The sequence below is a fragment of the Dama dama genome, chromosome 7, assembly GCF_033118175.1.
Source record: "Dama dama isolate Ldn47 chromosome 7, ASM3311817v1, whole genome shotgun sequence".
Classification (NCBI taxonomy): domain Eukaryota; kingdom Metazoa; phylum Chordata; class Mammalia; order Artiodactyla; family Cervidae; genus Dama; species Dama dama.
Window position 1 is genome coordinate 47,293,590 of NC_083687.1, and position 17,748 is coordinate 47,311,337.

At 51.8% G+C, this 17,748-nt stretch overlaps 1 protein-coding gene across 1 annotated transcript; it reads left to right on the top strand.

Moving 5' to 3' along the window:
• The first annotated feature begins 799 nt into the window (after positions 1 to 799).
• TFAP2A (transcription factor AP-2 alpha) lies at positions 800 to 17,534 on the top strand. Its single transcript, XM_061146224.1, has 7 exons — positions 800 to 867; positions 5,415 to 5,849; positions 8,942 to 8,993; positions 11,021 to 11,252; positions 13,179 to 13,297; positions 15,260 to 15,401; positions 17,246 to 17,534. Exons 1-7 carry the CDS (start codon positions 817 to 819, stop codon positions 17,532 to 17,534), a joined length of 1,320 nt encoding a protein of 439 aa, XP_061002207.1. The 5' UTR covers positions 800 to 816.
• The last annotated feature ends 214 nt before the right edge of the window (positions 17,535 to 17,748 follow it).

Genomic DNA, 17,748 nt, shown 5'->3' on the forward strand with positions numbered 1-17,748 from the left:
TATGGCAAACCCCAGCCGAGCGACTGAAGCCGTTTGGCAAAAATCTCCAACCTGGGGGTGGGGGGAAGGGGGGTGGTGAAGCGCGAAGCCAATAAAACTCCCGGGGCCGCGGCCGGAGGTGTCGGCTGCCGGCAGCGGAGGCGATCTCTGGCTGGGCGAAAAATCCTGGAGTGATGTCGCCGGTCTTGAGTTGATGGTTATATTTAATTGAGAAAAGGGATAATAATTTCTGCAATTGGGCAGGGCCCGAAAGGACGGAACCGCTGGTGGAGGCAGGGATGGGGGAGAGGTGCTGGGAGAGCTGGGTCCCGGGAGCGGCCGCTCGGACCGTGAGCAGGGCCGGGACGAGGAGAAGAGGAGAGAGAAGACGACACGGGGCCAGGGGCGCCGGCTCAGCGGCGCGCTGCGGGGCTCAGGGGAGACTCCGTGGGCTCCCGGGCGGGCGTGCGCTCTAGGAGCGAGTTCGCGGCTCGCAGAGGCCTTTATACCTGGGTCGGAGCGGCCGGCGGCAGATTGTGGTGCTGGCGAGCAATTGGACTATTGTTGATATGCTAATGAGGCGATTAGGCTGTTGGTAAAGAGCAGGAAAAGGGAAAAGTTTCTACCATTAGAGGGAGATCTCCGAGCGCACACGGGAGCTCCTTCCCTCCTCGCCTCCTCCTCCTCACCCTCCTCCTCCTCCTCCTCCTCACCCTCCTCCTCTTCGCCCTCCCCCTCCTCCTGCTCGCCGCCCGCAGCCGGCACTTTGCGCTTACCCAGAGAGTAGCTCCACTTGGGTGCGAGGCGGAGAGGGGCCAAATCCATTCAGGCCGATCCATGAAAATGCTTTGGAAACTGACGGACAATATCAAGTACGAGGACTGCGAGGTAAGCGCGGCGCGGGCGCAGTCTCTCCCGCGGTTGCAGGCTCGGAGCTCCGCTTCCCTCCTCTCCTCGCCGCCAGCTGCGAGAGGCGGGTGGGACAAACTTTGCCCAGCGCTGCGCCCGCCTCTCCGATTCGCCCTAAGAGCGCAGGGGAGAAGCCGGCGAGGGAGGCTGAGGACGTTCCCTTCTTTCACTCTCCTCCTTCGCAGCCCCCTGTCCCACTCCCCCCGCCCCGCCCCGATTTTCTCCGGACGAGTTTTGAGCGTGGTAAGGGTAGACGAGCGTGGGTTTTTGAAGTGGTTGCTGGCAACTGGGCAGGCGTCTGTGAACTCCTCATGTCGCTCCAACGAGCTTCTGAGGGCCCAGGTCACCAGAATGAGAAAGGGAAAACCCCTTTCCCTCTTTAATTCTTTGTCTTTTATCTTTAACATTCTTTCCTTTATTTCTTCATTCTTTCCTTCCTTTCTACCACTCCTCCACCCAGCCCGCTCTAAAAAGGCCCCCTCCCGTTTGGAGAAGGGGCCCGCAGCCTGCGCTCTGAACGGGGGCGCACCTCCCCGTGAGCCGGTTCAGTTTGGGAGCACTCCTCCACCGAACGGCTGCGGGGCTTCCTCCAGTACCCTGCGTTATTCGAGAGGTTCTAGGGAGCTTCTCGCTCTGTGCTACTGGGTCGGCGCATCCCTGGGGGTGGAGGCGGGAGCCTGCTGGCCGCCGCGCCCTCGGCTGCGTGACCGTGGGAATCCTGGCGGGGCTGCCCACAGCCTCCGGTGCGGGGAGCCCGCCCGGCCGATAGAGCGCGCCGCCTTGGAGCCGGTTTCAAAACCCACAGTCCCGGGAGCTCGGCTTCATGGGGCAGCCGGGGAAGCCCCGGGACCACGGGCCTGGAGGCAGCTGCCCCAGCCTCCTTCTAGCCCCCCCGCTAAAAGAGCCGATGAATCATGGGAGGGGGAGCTGGGGAGGGGGCGGCCGCCAGAGACTACCTACGTAAATAGTAGGTGGCAGTCCCGGCTTTGGCTCCCCCCTTCTCTCTTTTTGGCATTTGGATCTGGGAATGTGGAGCGTAGAGGTCTGTGCGGGGCGCGGCGGGGGTCTTCACGTGAAATGAGAACCTGGGCTTGGGTGAACGAAGTGTCCCCCGTCCCCTTCTCCTCTCCTTTCCATGGACTATTTTAGTTCTTTTTCCTTTCCCAGCCCCTCCTGTTTCGCCCTGCCTTCCACCTGTGAATGGGGCACGGGGTGAGATGCCAAGGGGTCGGGTGCTTAGCTGGGCACTCGTGGCGTGGCTGGCGCGGGGCGCAGAGACTGACTCCATGTCAGACCAGTTGCTTTGTTTTCAGGGCCGGGGGTCCCTTTGCGGACCGGTCGGGGTGACAGAGGGCTTCTAAGCCTCCCCGGGCCGTGGCCCGGGGCTCGGGCATCCCTCTTCTCGAAGGCCGAAAGCCCCGGCGGGCAGGGTCCGAAGCGGTGCGAGGCGCCCGGGGTACCCAGGTGGGAAGCGATGAACTTGCACCCCCAGAGTAGGGACCCTGTGGGGGCGCGTCGTGTGCATGTGCGTGTGAGAGCAAAGGGGAGGAAAAAAAAAAAAAAAAGACGACGAGAAGCGAGAGGAGAGAGAAGAGGAGAAGACAGAGTGAAGGCTGTTTCAACAACTTTGCGGTGGCGAGCGCCGGAGCAGGGATTTCGGGTTTCCGAGCCGGCTCGGGGCTGTCTAATTATGCCGGGCTCTGCAGGGACATGCAGGAGGCGAGGTGCCGCTTGTTCTGACACCCCGGCGGGCAGACTGGCAGCGGCGGTCGGGGAAGAGCGAGCCGTGTCATCCGGGGGTGCGTCGGGCGGGAGTGGCCCAGCCAGTCGGACGGGTTTGCGCCGGGAGCGGGGAGCCCGTGCCAGCGGCGCCCGGGCTGAGCCGCCTCGCGTCTCTGCGCGCCCCGGGCCGCGGCCCGGTGCCCTCCCCCACGCCCCTCCTACGCGAGCCCCGGCCCCGGAGAGCCAAGGGCGGGGCGGCCAGCGGCGCAAAGCGGCCGGTCCCAGGAGGCCGCGGGAAGCAAGAGAGCGGTGGCCCAGGCGAGAGCCGGTCCCGGGCGGGGCGCCGGGCCATGGAGAAGCCGCGCGGCGGCGGGCGGCCGGACCCCGCGCCCCAGGCCCGGCTGCGGAGCGGAGGAGCCCGCGGCCGGAGAGGCCCGGCCGGCCGCAGCTCGGGGACCGAGAGCCCTTCGAACGCCCGGCCGCGGTCCCCGGGAGCGCCCGGCCGCGCCGCGCGGCCCCCGCGGCATGCCGAGGTCTGCCCCAGCCTTTTAGGTCTGATTGTCCTCGCTCGCTTCCTCTCCCCTCCCCCTCCCCCGCGGGCTCCCCCTCCGCGCGCTCCGGCGCGGCCCCCTCCCCTGCCCCTCCTCCCCTCCCTCCTCCCCCTCCTCCCGGTCTCTCCCTCCCCTCTCCCCACTCCGGGCTCCTCTCTCGCGCCCACACTTTCTTTCTCACACACGCACGCAAGACACACACTTCCCCCTCTCCGCGCGCTCGCGCTCGGTCTCCCCGTCTCCCTCTTTCTCTTTCGCTTTGGCCTGCCCTGCAACCTTTTAAAATGTTGCCCCTTCCCTGTGATTCGCCAGCCGCCGCGCCGCGGCCCCCCGCGCGCTCGCCCGCTCCCTCTCTCGCCCGCTTTTTGTCTCTCGAGCTGCCTCTCCCCACCTCCGATTTGCTACACTGAGGCTCCCGTCAATGGACTGCATTGAGAGCCGGCTCCGGCGCGAGTTGCCTCTCCGCTTCACGCTCGATTTCCAGGCATTCTTCCCTTATTAAGTATTCGTGTAATATTAATAGTCATGAATATCTGCTATTAGGAGGCTCCAGGAACGCTGCCCAGCGCGGTTATTAGAAGCTCAAGCGAAGCCGCGGCTCAGAAAAGAGGGGGAGACACGGATTAAGGAACACGCGCGCACACACACAGACACAGACAGACACACACACTTTTTTTGCTTTTTTTGCCTTTTCGGGTTTTTTTTTCTTCCTCCAATTTTTTAAGGAACTTTGAATCCTACCCGATCGCGGCAGGATAGAGACCGTGGGTTCGACCAGCTGAAGGCGCCGCTCGAATCGGTGGTTCAAGTTCGGATGGACCAGAGCGGGGCTCCGGCGCCCGGGGGAGCGGCGGCGCGGTGACCGGAGTCCTGGGTGGCGCGGGGCGCCTTTTGTGTGGGGCGCGCTCGGGCGGCGGGGCAGCCGGGCTCTCCGCTTGCTTGTTGTTTTCCACCCTGACTCGTTACCCCAGACTCTTCGCAGATGTTAGTTCACAGTTTTTCAGCTATGGTGAGTCCCATCCCCACCCCCACCCCTGCCTCCTTAGGAATCGCTAGTCTGGAAACCTGGGGCTGCGGAGCGGCCCGAGACCTCGGGATCCTCGCCCGGTTTTCCTTCAGGGCGCCCGCCTTTCCTCGTTTGCATTTCCCGCCCCCCCCTCCCCCGCGTTTCTCTCCCTCTCTTCCATCCTTCAGTCGAACGCGGTCCCCCCCAACCCCCGCGCGACCTCTCCCGGCTCGCACACCTACCTCGCCGCTACTACCCCAGCGTGTTTTCTCTCCGCGTTCATCTGTATTTCCTCGCTTCTTCACTTGTTCCCGAGACGTTCTCAACATCTGATGCTTAATCCGGAGGCAGGAAAAACGCTGCCCGGCGTGCCCCTTCTTCCCCCCGGGGCCCGGGGCTGAACCTCCGAGGGTTCGCATTCCCTGGAATCAACTCCGTTCGCTTGTTTTGCAAACGAATTGCAATAGAGGAACAGAAGTCAGGCGTTTCTTCTGCCCTTTGGGGCTGGGGTGGAAGGGGCGGGGGCCTCCGCCCCGGGGCGCACCTCTCTTTTAAACCCAATATAAGGCTGAATCTTTGCATTTTAAACCTTGACTTGACGTCCCCTTCTTCCCCGTCACTTTCATAAATCGACTCTGTCCAGAAAAAGGCTCTTAAGTGAGGAAGCGGAAAAGACAGCCCCCCTTCCCGCAGTTAAAAACCTTCTTTGAGCTGGTAATTTAAACGATGGCTTTCCTTACAGCCCCTCCACGAAAAAATATGTTTCTATTTAAATAGTCATGAAATGGTAATAGTCTTTGAATGGGCATGATTTTTCCCCCCTCCAAATAAAAGGAACAGGGTAAACAATAACGCCGTGGCAGGCAGGTTCAAACACAGGGACAGAGAAAAGGCCGCTTCTGGCTGTTTAATATTTACTAGGAATTTTAATTTTGCTTAAGGGAGGTTTCCCTTTGCTGCTGAGCGGGCTGTTGTCCGGGAGGCCCTTTTCTGCCTCTTACCCCCTTTTCCAAGAAATGCCTAAGGAGAGTCTCTTATGCCCCCTCGATTGGCACCGGCGAAAATTTCCTGAGATTGGGGAAGGAAGGGCCCGTTTCGCTTTTGGAGAATTTTCTGCCAAAGCCGCGCGGAGGGCTGGTTCCTCGCAGCGGCCTGCGGACGGGGCCGGGCGGTTTCGCATAGCAGCCTGGCGGAGTGGCCCGACGCCTGATGCCGACTTCTCTCCCCTTGGCCTCGCTCTCTTCCAGGACCGTCACGACGGCGCCAGCAACGGGACGGCACGGTTGCCCCAGCTGGGCACTGTAGGTCAATCTCCCTACACGAGCGCCCCGCCGCTGTCCCATACCCCCAATGCCGACTTCCAGCCCCCCTACTTCCCCCCGCCCTACCAGCCTATCTACCCCCAGTCGCAAGATCCTTACTCCCACGTCAACGACCCCTACAGCCTGAACCCCCTGCACGCCCAGCCGCAGCCGCAGCACCCGGGCTGGCCGGGTCAGAGGCAGAGCCAGGAGTCTGGGCTTCTGCACACGCATCGGGGGCTGCCCCACCAGCTGTCGGGCCTGGATCCTCGAAGGGACTACCGGCGGCACGAGGACCTCCTGCACGGCCCCCACGGGCTTGGCTCCGGACTCGGAGACCTCCCGATCCACTCCTTACCTCACGCCATCGAGGACGTGCCGGTAAGAGGCCGCGCGCGCGCGCGGGCGGCGGGAGAGCAAACGCGGTCCCCGCTCACCCACGCCCAGGAAAGGGTCCCCCCCTGGAACGTCCAGCCCCGGGGACTGGGCTTTCCTCCTCCCCGCTGTTTACTTTCTCCAAATCTGCTTTTCTTTTATCGGGTGGACCCTTTGAGGACCCACCTAAGACAGCCGCACGACAAAGATTCAAAAGTAGTTGAGAGTTCGGCCGGGAGAACAATGGTTCGCAGAGCTCCTTCAAACAATGCCTGCGTTACCGTTTATAAATCAGACGAGTGTCACCGTGGACGCTACCTTCCCCTCTCGGCGACAGTAAACTGTTTCGATTATGAGAGGATCTGATTCCACCACTATGTCTGACGTGGGGGTTTCTCCCAGTCCTGAAAGACATGTTAGAATGGATCAAAAGAGCTCATTTAAATGCCCTGGCGATTTAAAAGAAAGTGTAAAAGACACACGAAGAAAATTATTTTGACCGGATTTTATGAGTGCTAGGGGGTCTCTGAAAGTTACTTGTATACCCTGCCCTGATTAAAGAATACTAAGTGGCAAATCCGAACAGGAGGACATTAAATGCAGCCTTTTTTCTCTTCCTAGGGGTGCTAAGTGCTGGCCTCATAAATCATTAGCTGGGTTCCCAACGCCCATCAGGACCGGCTACACCCCCATATTACTTTAATGTTTTGAGACTATTGGGCAATGCATTCTTTGAGTTGTAATTCAGTTATCAATAAATGCAGTTTTTGATGATTTCTAAATAAGCATGGTATTAGCACATTTACTCTTTGGCAATGCAAACCAGGCTATTGACAATTTGAAAATACTTTCTGAAATTAAATTTAAACCAGCATCTCTGTTTCAATTCTACATATTTATGGCTTCCTCACAACCTTCCTGAAATGGAATTAGAACAAGCCAATAATTTTATTAAAGCTGTAAAGGCTCTGTTAATGCTGCTTTTCTTTGGAGAGGAAATGTATCTGGATGTGATTTTTGCTAAAATGCTATTTCAAATTACTGCATCAAATATTGCAGCAATATGTCCGTTGACAGTTTAATGATTACTGCATTAGATTGCAAAGAAAATGGTCAGATGAACTTACCTGCTTGCTTGGTGAATTTAAAACATTATTTAAGTTACATAGGGAAATAGAAAATTTATTGCATCTCTCATTTGGCCTAGTTAATCACTGAAATTTGTTGGTTATGTTTAGCAGCCTAGCATGGAAAGCAGGAAAGTAGGCATTTGATCCAGTGTGGGGTTTAGTAAGCCTTGTGTGCGTGCATATGTGTGTGTTTTCATACATGTTTTTAGAAACATATTACACAGTGCATTTCTTGGAAAGTAAAAAGAGAAGAGGAATAGTTGGGAGAAGGGCCATTAAAAAACAAACTTGGAAGTTGTGACCCCTTGAGTTCCCCTTCCCGAAGAGTCTCTGAGTCCTGATGCTAGTCTGCTCCTTGGAAATGTTTGAATTGCAAAATAACGTTGCAAGCTTTTTAAACTTACTGTGAATTAGAATTGCTCTACTTTGCAAAAAATTCCTAAGTGGCTGGTGTGAATTCTTAACACCTGTATAGTCACTCTTTGTGGTGAAATTGGCCTATAGGAGAAATTAACCAAAAGATCAAATAAAAACAAGGAAACCCAGTTGCTGCTCTTCCCCTTCCCTCCCCCAACCTTTTAAGAAAAAATTCTTTCAAAGGAATTTGGGTCAGGAAAAGGGTTGTTTTCAATTTTCCCATTGCTGCAACAGTTAACCTTTAATGAGAACGACCGCCAAATATTTAAGAAAATCAAATCGATGGTGAAAATTATTTAATCATTAATATCTCAGTGGGGTTTTAAACTTAACAGTCTTCCCTGTATGGACAAGGTCTAGAAATAACACAAATAAAAGTATTATGCCACACTACATTTACTTTATGGGTTTAGGGTGCATGCATAAAGGGATCATATTTCCCCATATAGTTAAAACACAAGAACTGCAGCAGTAGTCATTTCTGAACATTTCTCAATTTAATTATACTTAAATCCAGAAGCACTTTAGGCAAGTTACAAATGAGAGCATTGAGTATAATAAAACCTGTAATAAAGCAACTTAGTACCATCCACCCGGAATCATTGCGATCAGGCACAATTAACAGGAGCATAAATCCAAGACAGAATGGAAAATGTTCGAATCAGTATTATTGTTGGACAAAGACTAGAGAAGGAAGTAATAGTTTTTTAAAATGGTAATGCCTGCGTTTGGTAACGATTGCGAAATCTTCTATCTCAGCAGCCCTGGTGCTAATTTGTAAACACAGCCAGACATTATATTGCCTGTCAGTTTCTGCATTAGAAAACATGATTTCATTTTACTTTCTAATCACGTTTTGACTGTAGCACACACGTATACACATCCATCTGTAAAAAAAAAAAGAAAAAAGAAGCCCACACTAACAAATGTGCTGCTGGACACAGCAGGGAAACCTCAAAGGCTTCCCCCCCTTTTTATAGTTTTCATATCCAATTTGATATTCAATTATTTAGACAGTAGTCCTTAAATTTTTGGTTTGTTTCTCTGTAAGTGAAGGTGCATATACATGTTTGCTTTTTATCATATCACCTAAAACGTTTCCAGTACACCCAGGCCACTCCCGCCTCTGTCATTCTATTGTGTTTCTCTGGCTTTTGCTGCCTGAACAGTGGAATCGCTGAAGTCCGAAGCCGCTGAGGCGCCAAACTAAAGCTAGGTGTATTTTGAAAGGTTGAGCAGGCTGTGAGAAAGATTAGGTGTTCCCAAACTCGATTTAATTTCCAAAGAAAGTTTTGTTCCCCACTCCCACCTCCTTCAAATGTGGATTATTTGCTGGGAGTCGAGAAATTGGCCGTGGGTGTACAGTGAAACCTCTTGAGCTGCAAAGCCCCAAATTCCAATAAGCCAAGATGAGATGTTTATATATAAATGTCACCAGATGGGAGGGGGGATTTCGATTCTACACCTTCCCCTCCCCCTATCTTGCTCGAAATATTCATTTCCTTTTGTTTTGATTATACACTTACATCCATGTGTATCCTTTTGTTGCAGCATGTAGAAGACCCGGGTATTAACATCCCAGATCAAACTGTAATTAAGAAAGGTAAGCCATTTCCTTCTGCATTCCAAGCATGTCCTTACAGGCATAGTGCTATTTAAAAGAACTTGCAGAGGTGTATTTATTTTTTTCAAGTAGGATTTCCTAAAGGCTCAGAATTAGCGAATAGATAGGCATAGAACAGCAATGCTTAAATGATTTAGTAATGGCAACAGGCTAGCTTTGTTCTGATTCATGACTTGACCATTTAACTTAGTTAAATGATATCTGGACAAACACATGAAATGTGTAATAGTTGAGCAGATTTGGAAGTGGCATTTCAATTTTGAAACAGTTTTAACAGTTTAGTTAATCCATTACCTGAGTGGCCATGAGTGTTAGGAAGTGTATAATGCTAAAAACAGTGCAAGTAATTCAGTATTAATATGGGGGCAGATGATAAAGACAGCACTCCTTAGCAGAGGGGGAAAAAAAAAAACTTTCAAGTTCTTATACTGAATTTCTCATTAGGTGTTGAAGAGTTTTTTAAGCTTTGTGCATTAGGTTAGCAAAAATTTGGCTTTTGGTTAAAATGAGCCTCTTGAAGATGTCAAGTTTATTAGCATAATTGTTCTGAGCAGAAATTGTTTTTTAAAAGTGTCAAGTGATTTGGATGAATTTGTAATTTATGTTGCATTTAGTGAGTAAAATAAAGTTTCCTGGATTAAATGCTATTCACAGCAGCTTTTTTTTTTCTTGGTTATAGTGGCAACGTTACATTTCAGGATTCTAGGCACCACCAGAGGATGATGCTATATAAAACTGTTCTCATTTCTAACCCCAATCAGTATATTGTTAGCGAGTTTAAAGTTTCATTTTTGCATCTGTGAAGTCTTTGTCACGTCAAATTAGATGTGCAAGGGATAAATCTTAAGAGATGCTCTTTCCAAGTCGACATGATAATTGGCTCTTTTATTAGTAATCTCTCAAGAGTTCGTTTAACTCCTATTGTCTCTATTAGCCTCCCCAGAGCTATTAATGTCACAAGTGATCTATCCAAAACCTAGAGCCCCCCCCCATACGTCTAAAATATCCCCATTAAAGAGAGAGTACTGAGATAAGCATGTATTATGTAGTATGTCTCCATGTGGAATTTTAATACAAATGCATACTGTATTTAAATGGTTGTGAATGCACTTGAATTATATTGGTGTTAGAAATGTAATGTGTTGGTCCACTTCCTGCTGGCCTTGAATTTTTTCCCCCCCAAGTATGGGGGAATCCAACAATGAAGAGCTTGTGATTTTAACTAATAAGAATATATCCTCCCCACCTCCCCTAAAGAAGGCGCTTAAGCGTAGGGACTGTTAACTCTTTGCTCCTCGAAAGAACACATTACTAGTATTCCATGGAAGGCTTGTTTATCCTTGTTTTTTTTCCCTCAATTCAAAACTGGGCTTGGCATGGATTTCCAAAACTCCTTTTCATAGATAAACGTAAGTGGGGGGGGGGGGGGTACTATTTATCAAAAGGCTGGGGCGTGTGCGCTGTGTGACAACTTGAATCCACCACTTCTCTCGGCTTGGGTGCCATGACTGCGATGCTCATTTTTACAGGCTGCTTTAGCCGTGGAGACTCTTGGCTGATTTTAATTATGGGTCTTTGAGCAGTTTCTCCCCAACACTGAAGAAGCCCTCGCCCCCCCCCCCCCCGCCCACCCCGAGTCCACACGGGGCTTTTTTCTCGGCTCTGGGGCCCAGCGTCCTTCGATGCTGAGAGAGCCGAGAGGGTCACCGCCTCACCAGCACCTCTAGACAGCACCCCAGCGGTTACAGGGCGAGGGGGTCCCGGCGGAAGGACAGGGCGGGCTGGCGGGGCGGGTCGCCGGGGGGGACACGCCGAGGGGCTTAGGTTTCTACTCCCGACAGGGATGGAGCCGGAGGGCCTAGGGCAGGTGGGGAAGGAGCCGTGGGATTTTCGGGGCTGGAGGAGAAGCGGGTGGGGGGTGGGGGGGATTGGTGGCGGCGCAGGCCTGGGGCGAGGGGCCCCGGCTCCCCGGCGCCCACACGCGGCCTCCCCATGTGTCTCCGCAGGCCCCGTGTCCCTGTCCAAGTCCAACAGCAACGCCGTCTCCGCCATCCCCATCAACAAGGACAACCTCTTCGGCGGCGTCGTGAACCCTAACGAAGTCTTCTGTTCAGTTCCGGGTCGCCTCTCGCTCCTCAGCTCCACCTCGAAGTACAAGGTCACGGTGGCGGAAGTACAGCGGCGCCTCTCACCGCCTGAGTGTCTCAACGCTTCGCTGCTGGGCGGAGTGCTGAGGAGGTGAGGCCCGGCGCGGCCCCGCCCCGCCCCGCCCCGCGGCCGTGGAGAGAGAGGGGCGGGTGGAAGCACTGCGCCTGCGCCGGGGCGGTGACGCCACGGGCCTCGCGCCAGGGCCCGCCCTCCGAGGGAAAAGAAAGGGGCGGGGAGAAAGAGCGTAGAACCGAGTGGGTGGGAGCTGGGGATGGGGTGGGCGGGGCGAGGCGATGCGCGCCTGCGCACTCTGCCCCTTTCCCGCGCGCGCGCGCGCGCTCAGTCGTTTCGGGGTCGCGCGGCCGGCGCGGCGCGCTCACCGGGCGCTCGGCCGCCCCCCTGCCCCTCCCCGCGCGCACGCGCAGCTCATTCTGCGGCGGACTCAGTCCCGGCAGCGGCAGCCGCGGGGCGCCGTGCACCCGCCTGTTCCCTCCTCGCGCCCGCGTTGCAGGCCTAGGAAAACTTCATCTCGGGCGGCTCACTTTGCCTTGACTCCATGCAGGGTCTCTGATTGCAGAGGGCTTGAGGCCTTTGAATAGGGTTTTAAGCAGAAGACGACGGTTTTAGAGTCAGCGCGCCACGCCCCCGCGTTCCTGTCACCCCAGGCCCCACGGGCCAGAGGGGCTTGCGCTAATAATTCGGATGCTCCGCGTCCGCAAGTGCCAGTCAGCGTGCAAGACACGGTTACGTGCAAGGCATGGTTACGTGCGTTTTGTGTGGTCGCTACCTACGATTGCATGTTGCCTACGTGGTCAGGAATTCTCATCTCACGCGCGCGAGGTTGGAATGATTCGTTTCCTTGATAAGATTTTATGAGGGTCAGCGAGGTGAAGCACCTTCCCTGAGGGCAGTTTGTTCCCTCCTGTGGGCTTTTTACTTCTGGGGTCCCACCCAGGGTTGTGTGTGGTGGGTCTTACGTTGAACGGTCCCAGATATTTTCTACTTTTTTCTAGTTTTTAATAAGAAAGTGAGCCCAAAACTTCATTCTTTGACTTGTATTCATATAGCTATTTATACACCCAGAGTTCTGCTGTGATGGGTATATCCTATACAAAGGCTTACAGAACCATTTTTTGGACAGATTTTAGCATCAGCTGTTCTACTCTTTTTTTTTTTTTTTTGCTCCTTCACAGTCATTTGCTGTTCCTCTGTAATCTTTCACTGACACATCTAAATCCGTCGCTGCCTTTTCCTACCCCTTCCCCCATCCCCAGTATTGGAGACTGTTTACCTAGGGGAGTATAATCTAATCCACACAATTAAAGAGCACTTGAGTAGGGAATAAAATCTGAAATTAATTAATTTGCTGTTTTATTTAAACAACTTATCTTAACCACTTTCTGATTATGGGAGTCTATTTAGACATCTATTTAGAACCACCTCCACTGTCTCTGAATTCAGTGACATTTGTAAAGGCTGATATCAACTTTTGACATTTCCAGTTAGGCTGGTGACATGGCATGTAAACAGTTGGTGAAATGAATTTCCCACTGGGGCTGAAGCCAGAGCAAGAAAGCTGAGAGTGATGATAACTTTGGTTACTCTGAACAGGCTCACAGCAGATCTTGCAAAGACAATTTAAAGACCCCATTGGGATTTGTGTGATTGTAACAACAGGGAAAATATACAGTAATCAGTTGAACTGAAAAATACTTCACACCCTAGAGATGAGAACTGTGTTTGTTTGTGGTTCTTCTTCAGAGAGTTGGGAAATCAAAACCTTCCAACCTGCCACCATAGTTGCAGTAATAAGTGAACACAGGGGGTGCTTTACAGTCTAGCAAGCATGCATCTCCTATGATCTTTCCTTCCCAGGTTTCCTTTTCTTATATAACTTGGGGCCAGGATTCTTAATTTTTAAAAGCACATTTTAGGAAGTTGTCAAAATGAGTACAGTGGGATGCAGAGCAACTGAATGTTTTCTAAATCCATTTCTCACATATATTTGTGAAACAGGGCGAAGTCTAAAAATGGAGGAAGATCTTTAAGAGAAAAACTGGACAAAATAGGATTAAATCTGCCAGCAGGGAGGCGTAAAGCTGCCAATGTCACCCTGCTCACATCACTAGTAGAGGGTAAGCGAGTTCCCTTGCTAACAAGAAGGGAAGTTTCTCCTGGGAAAGTGGATGCTATTCAGTGGCCAGATGTTTGGTTATATTTTGTGTCAATTGTGCAATTTCATTTTTTTCCAGAGAATGTAGCTGCAAGTGAATGGAATTCTTGCATGTGAAAAAGCTATTTGCATTTAGTCCTGTCCTCCTTTCCTCTTCCCCTCTGCTACAAAATTACACCCCCCTCCTGCCCAGGTTTGACCTAAACAATGTGAAAATTTAAGAACTGCATACTCTTCAAGTTCCTGTCTCCTTTATGGAGCTCAGCAGTAAATCACTTAAGCTACTCTGACATCTGCGTTTGAGAAATGCGTGACCATTACTTCCTGAATTAATTTGGGAATCTTTGACCTGCATCCTGATTTAAGACCATCCTGAAAGCTCAGGGTTATGTGCCCTTTCAGGTTTTTGTTTTCCAAACATATGCTCCCTTATCTCTCATTTAATTGTGCTTCTCTACTGGAGAGGAAGAAAAATGAACAGTTTTAGACTTTGAGTTATTTGGATAGGAAAAGAAAAAAGAAATAAGCATTGCAAAAAGTTTCTCATGCCAGTTTTTTAAGCGCGCGCGCACACACACACGCGCACACGCACACACACACACACACACACACACACACGCACACACACACACACACACACACACACACAAGCTTCTAACCCCTCAAAACAAAAGCTCACCCTGTCCTCACTCCGTTTCAATATACAGCACAGTCCAGTTACCGTAGTCACATTCTTACTTCCTCCAGATCCTTGTTAAGTTTGTCTGATACTAAATTGGGTAAAGTTTGGGTGTGTTGGAATGAATGTATAGTTCTCTTGCATTTTCCTTTGTGTCCTGTTGGAAATGCCTCATGCCAATAGGCAAAAAAGGAACTTAAGTTATGGGGCAGATTTCAAAACCACTATTTATATTTAAAGATGGTACTTTATCTTACTTATATCTTGTATTTGAAGAGATATTGTATAACTGAATTCAGGTTCTTGCATTGTAAATAATTTTTAAAATATTTAAAAACACAAATTTGAGGAGAAAACCTGTGAACCACTTGTTAATGGTGTCAAAAATGATAACTTGTTAAGGAATAAGCAATTGTTCAGTTCCAGAAACTTACCTACAGTAGCACTGTATTAAAAATAATATCGGTGCCCTGGGAACCCACCATTCAGACCCCCAAAGCATTATATGCAAAGAAAATAGTTAGTAGTGACTTTGGGTGTAGTGTGAGAGTGTGCATGGGTCTGGGGGTTGAGTCCCATCGCAGGGAGGCAGTTTCTGGAAAACTGTTATTGTTTGTGATCCGCTCCATTTTATGGAAACAAGCTCCGCGGAGAGGGCTTTGATGCTCTAATTGGCGCATGCGTTCTTCCGGAGCTGGAGCTAATGGCAGGAAGCCCTGCAGTAAAAACCAACTGGTTCAGGAAATTAAAACCAAAGATTCGAAAATCAACAACACAGACAGACTCAGTGGAGTGACCCTCAAATCCTCTTGGTTAATCGGTTTGGATGAACAGATAATTATATGCGATAAAGTTAAAATGTAAACCCATAGTCGTTCCCTTGCAGAAAAGCTCAAGGAGTAATTATGAATATCATTTTATGAACGCGTTGATAGGTGTGAGGCTAGAACACAAGAAAGGTTTTAAAAGAGAAGGTGGGAGAATGTCATCAGGGTGGGGGATGAGGCTGGGTGGGGAGGTGATGGAGTCTACATTTTCAAATCATCTTGGCCTTCTAGGGTAAGTGGCCATTTTTGAGCAGAAATGAATCTGCTTGATCCTACAGAGAAGGAAAGAAAATGCCTGAAGTGGGGAAACAACTCTTTTGTGTTTCTTGCAACAGCTGGGTTAAGAAAATAAGGGAGCTGGAAGTCTCAATCCCAGTTTTTTTTCATTCTCTTGCCCTCTCCTTCCTCCTCTTGCCAGGAGAAGCTGTCCACCTAGCCAGGGACTTTGGGTATGTGTGTGAAACCGAATTTCCTGCCAAAGCAGTAGCTGAATTTCTCAACCGACAACATTCCGATCCCAATGAGCAAGTGACAAGAAAAAACATGCTCCTGGCTACAAAGTAAGACATTTACCTCTTCGGGGTCTCTGTGTCTCACTGTCAAAGAGAAACATCAAAATCATCTTTGCTCTCACTTTTGGCCTCTTTACCTTTTGTGTTAATCAGTTTTGTTGTTGTAAATGCTGAAATTACAACACAATCTTATAAACCATGATGGAGCTTAAAGAGGAAATACAAGGAAGATTATGAGTGTGTGTTTCCCTCTTTCCCCTCCCTTCTGCCCTACCTTCTCATTTAAAAAAAAAAAAAAGCATGTATGGGAATGGGGTATAGTGGGGATGTGATGGAAAGCTGAGTGTGGCTTTGTGACTATGTTACTTCTGTAAAACCAGAACCAAGGTCTTAAAGGAGTGGACAGACTTGCCTGGGTCAGTTTTTGTCTCTTATCAATAGGTTCTGCAAGGGCAAGGATTAAGCTAGTGGCTTGCAAAATGTTCAGGTCAGAAGCTGGCCTAGTTTCCACCCTAATCCCTTCTCCCATTTCTTGCCTTGCTTTCTCGACCTCCTCAAAAGTGCTACACACACACACACCCCACAAGTTCTAGCCTACAGGCGAGATGTCAAATCGGTTTCAAAATGGCCCAAGTTATATTCCCATCGGTGCCTGGGCTGAATAGGCTTCTCCAGGTGGTGTGTGAAAAGAAAATGACTGTTTTGATATGTTTTCTGGAAATTAAAAGGCTTGTTTGGAAGCCCATAATTATCAAAGTCAATGTCCCAGGAGGGCTCGGATCCAGAGGGCAGAGGCTGAGACCTCTGGTGGGGCACTTTCTGGCCTGGGGAGATGTCAGCTGGCCTTGGGGGAGGCAGCCTGCCACTACTCTACATTCTGCCTCCCCCCTGCGAAGCCCCCTACCCAGAGCCCCCACCCAAAGGCTGCTGCTACCTTGGGAAGGCCCCAGCCAGTCCTGGCTTCCCAGATTCAGAGAGTGAGCTACCCCTGTAGGCCTCATCGCCTGCATTTCAACTTTTCCCTCTTCTCTTAGCTTCCTAAGCACACCCACACTCACAGTTTTCCCTAGACTTTTTTTTTTTTTTTGCCGGGGCGCCGGGGTTGGTGGGGGGGGGGAATGCATGGGAAAGGAGGTGGCAAGGGAGATTGAAATGTCTGTTTCTGCTTCTCCAAACCACTGAATTATCCCCACACTTGGGTATTGAAGTGCCTTTTATTTTTTAAGAGTAAAACAATCCCAAGAAAAGGTTTTGCCTTCCTTGTCCACACCCACCCTGATCTGAAGGTGAATGAGTGGAGAGTTCATGCCCCCAGACCTCAGACTGCTGAGGTTGCGCTGGAAGGTCAAGGAAGAGGGTCTCTGTAGTATTTTGAGCCGGAGAGCTGATGGGTGTGGGCTATTGGCTGTGGGGAAGAGATGCTTGTGTTTCTGACTCCCTGCCCTTCCTACCACCTTCCTTTTTCTCTTGGTGGGTGAAGTGTTTTCCTGTGTCAGGGATGCCTGGTGTGAGTGAGAAACGGGGGTTAGAAAAATTTGGTTCAGGACTTCCCTGGCAGTCCAGTGGTTAGGACTGTGCTTCCACTGCCGGGGGCACCAGGTTAGATCCCTGGTGCGGGCACTAAGAGTCCACATGCAGAGGGCACAGCTGAGAGGTGAGAGACACACAGGTGGAAGGAGAGAGGGGGGCGTTAGTGGAAGTGTTGAAGGAGCAGGGGATGTGTGGATGGATCCTGGGAGGGGGCTGGGGCTCCCCAGCTGTGCCCTGCACCCCGAGTCAGGCCAGCTGTCCTGCAGACGGCGCTGGCGGCAGGGAGGGAGGTCTTGTCTTCGCTCCGGGTGCTGCTCCCACGGAGCCTCACCCCCGGTCTCTCTGCCCTGCTTGTGCTGCAGACAGATCTGCAAGGAGTTCACCGACCTGCTGGCCCAGGACCGATCGCCCCTGGGGAACTCGCGGCCCAACCCCATCCTGGAGCCGGGCATCCAGAGCTGTTTGACCCACTTCAACCTCATCTCCCACGGCTTCGGCAGCCCGGCGGTGTGCGCCGCGGTCACGGCCCTGCAGAACTATCTCACCGAGGCCCTCAAGGCCATGGACAAAATGTACCTCAGCAACAACCCCAACAGCCACACGGACAACAGCGCCAAAAGCAGTGACAAAGAGGAGAAACACAGAAAGTGAGGCTCTCCTCCCGCCCCGCCCGCCCCGCCGCGCGCGCCCGCCGCCCGTCCGCCTCCGCCTGCACCTCCATCCCCCACCGCCCACCGCCGGCAGGTGACAGCGCGGGGACCAGCGACCCTCCACTGCTGCTACTGCCGCCGCCTTCGGTCCGGAGGCCCGGGGGCCCGGGGCCCACGCCCCCCGGCGAGAGGGCCGACCCCTCAGGCCCCGGCCC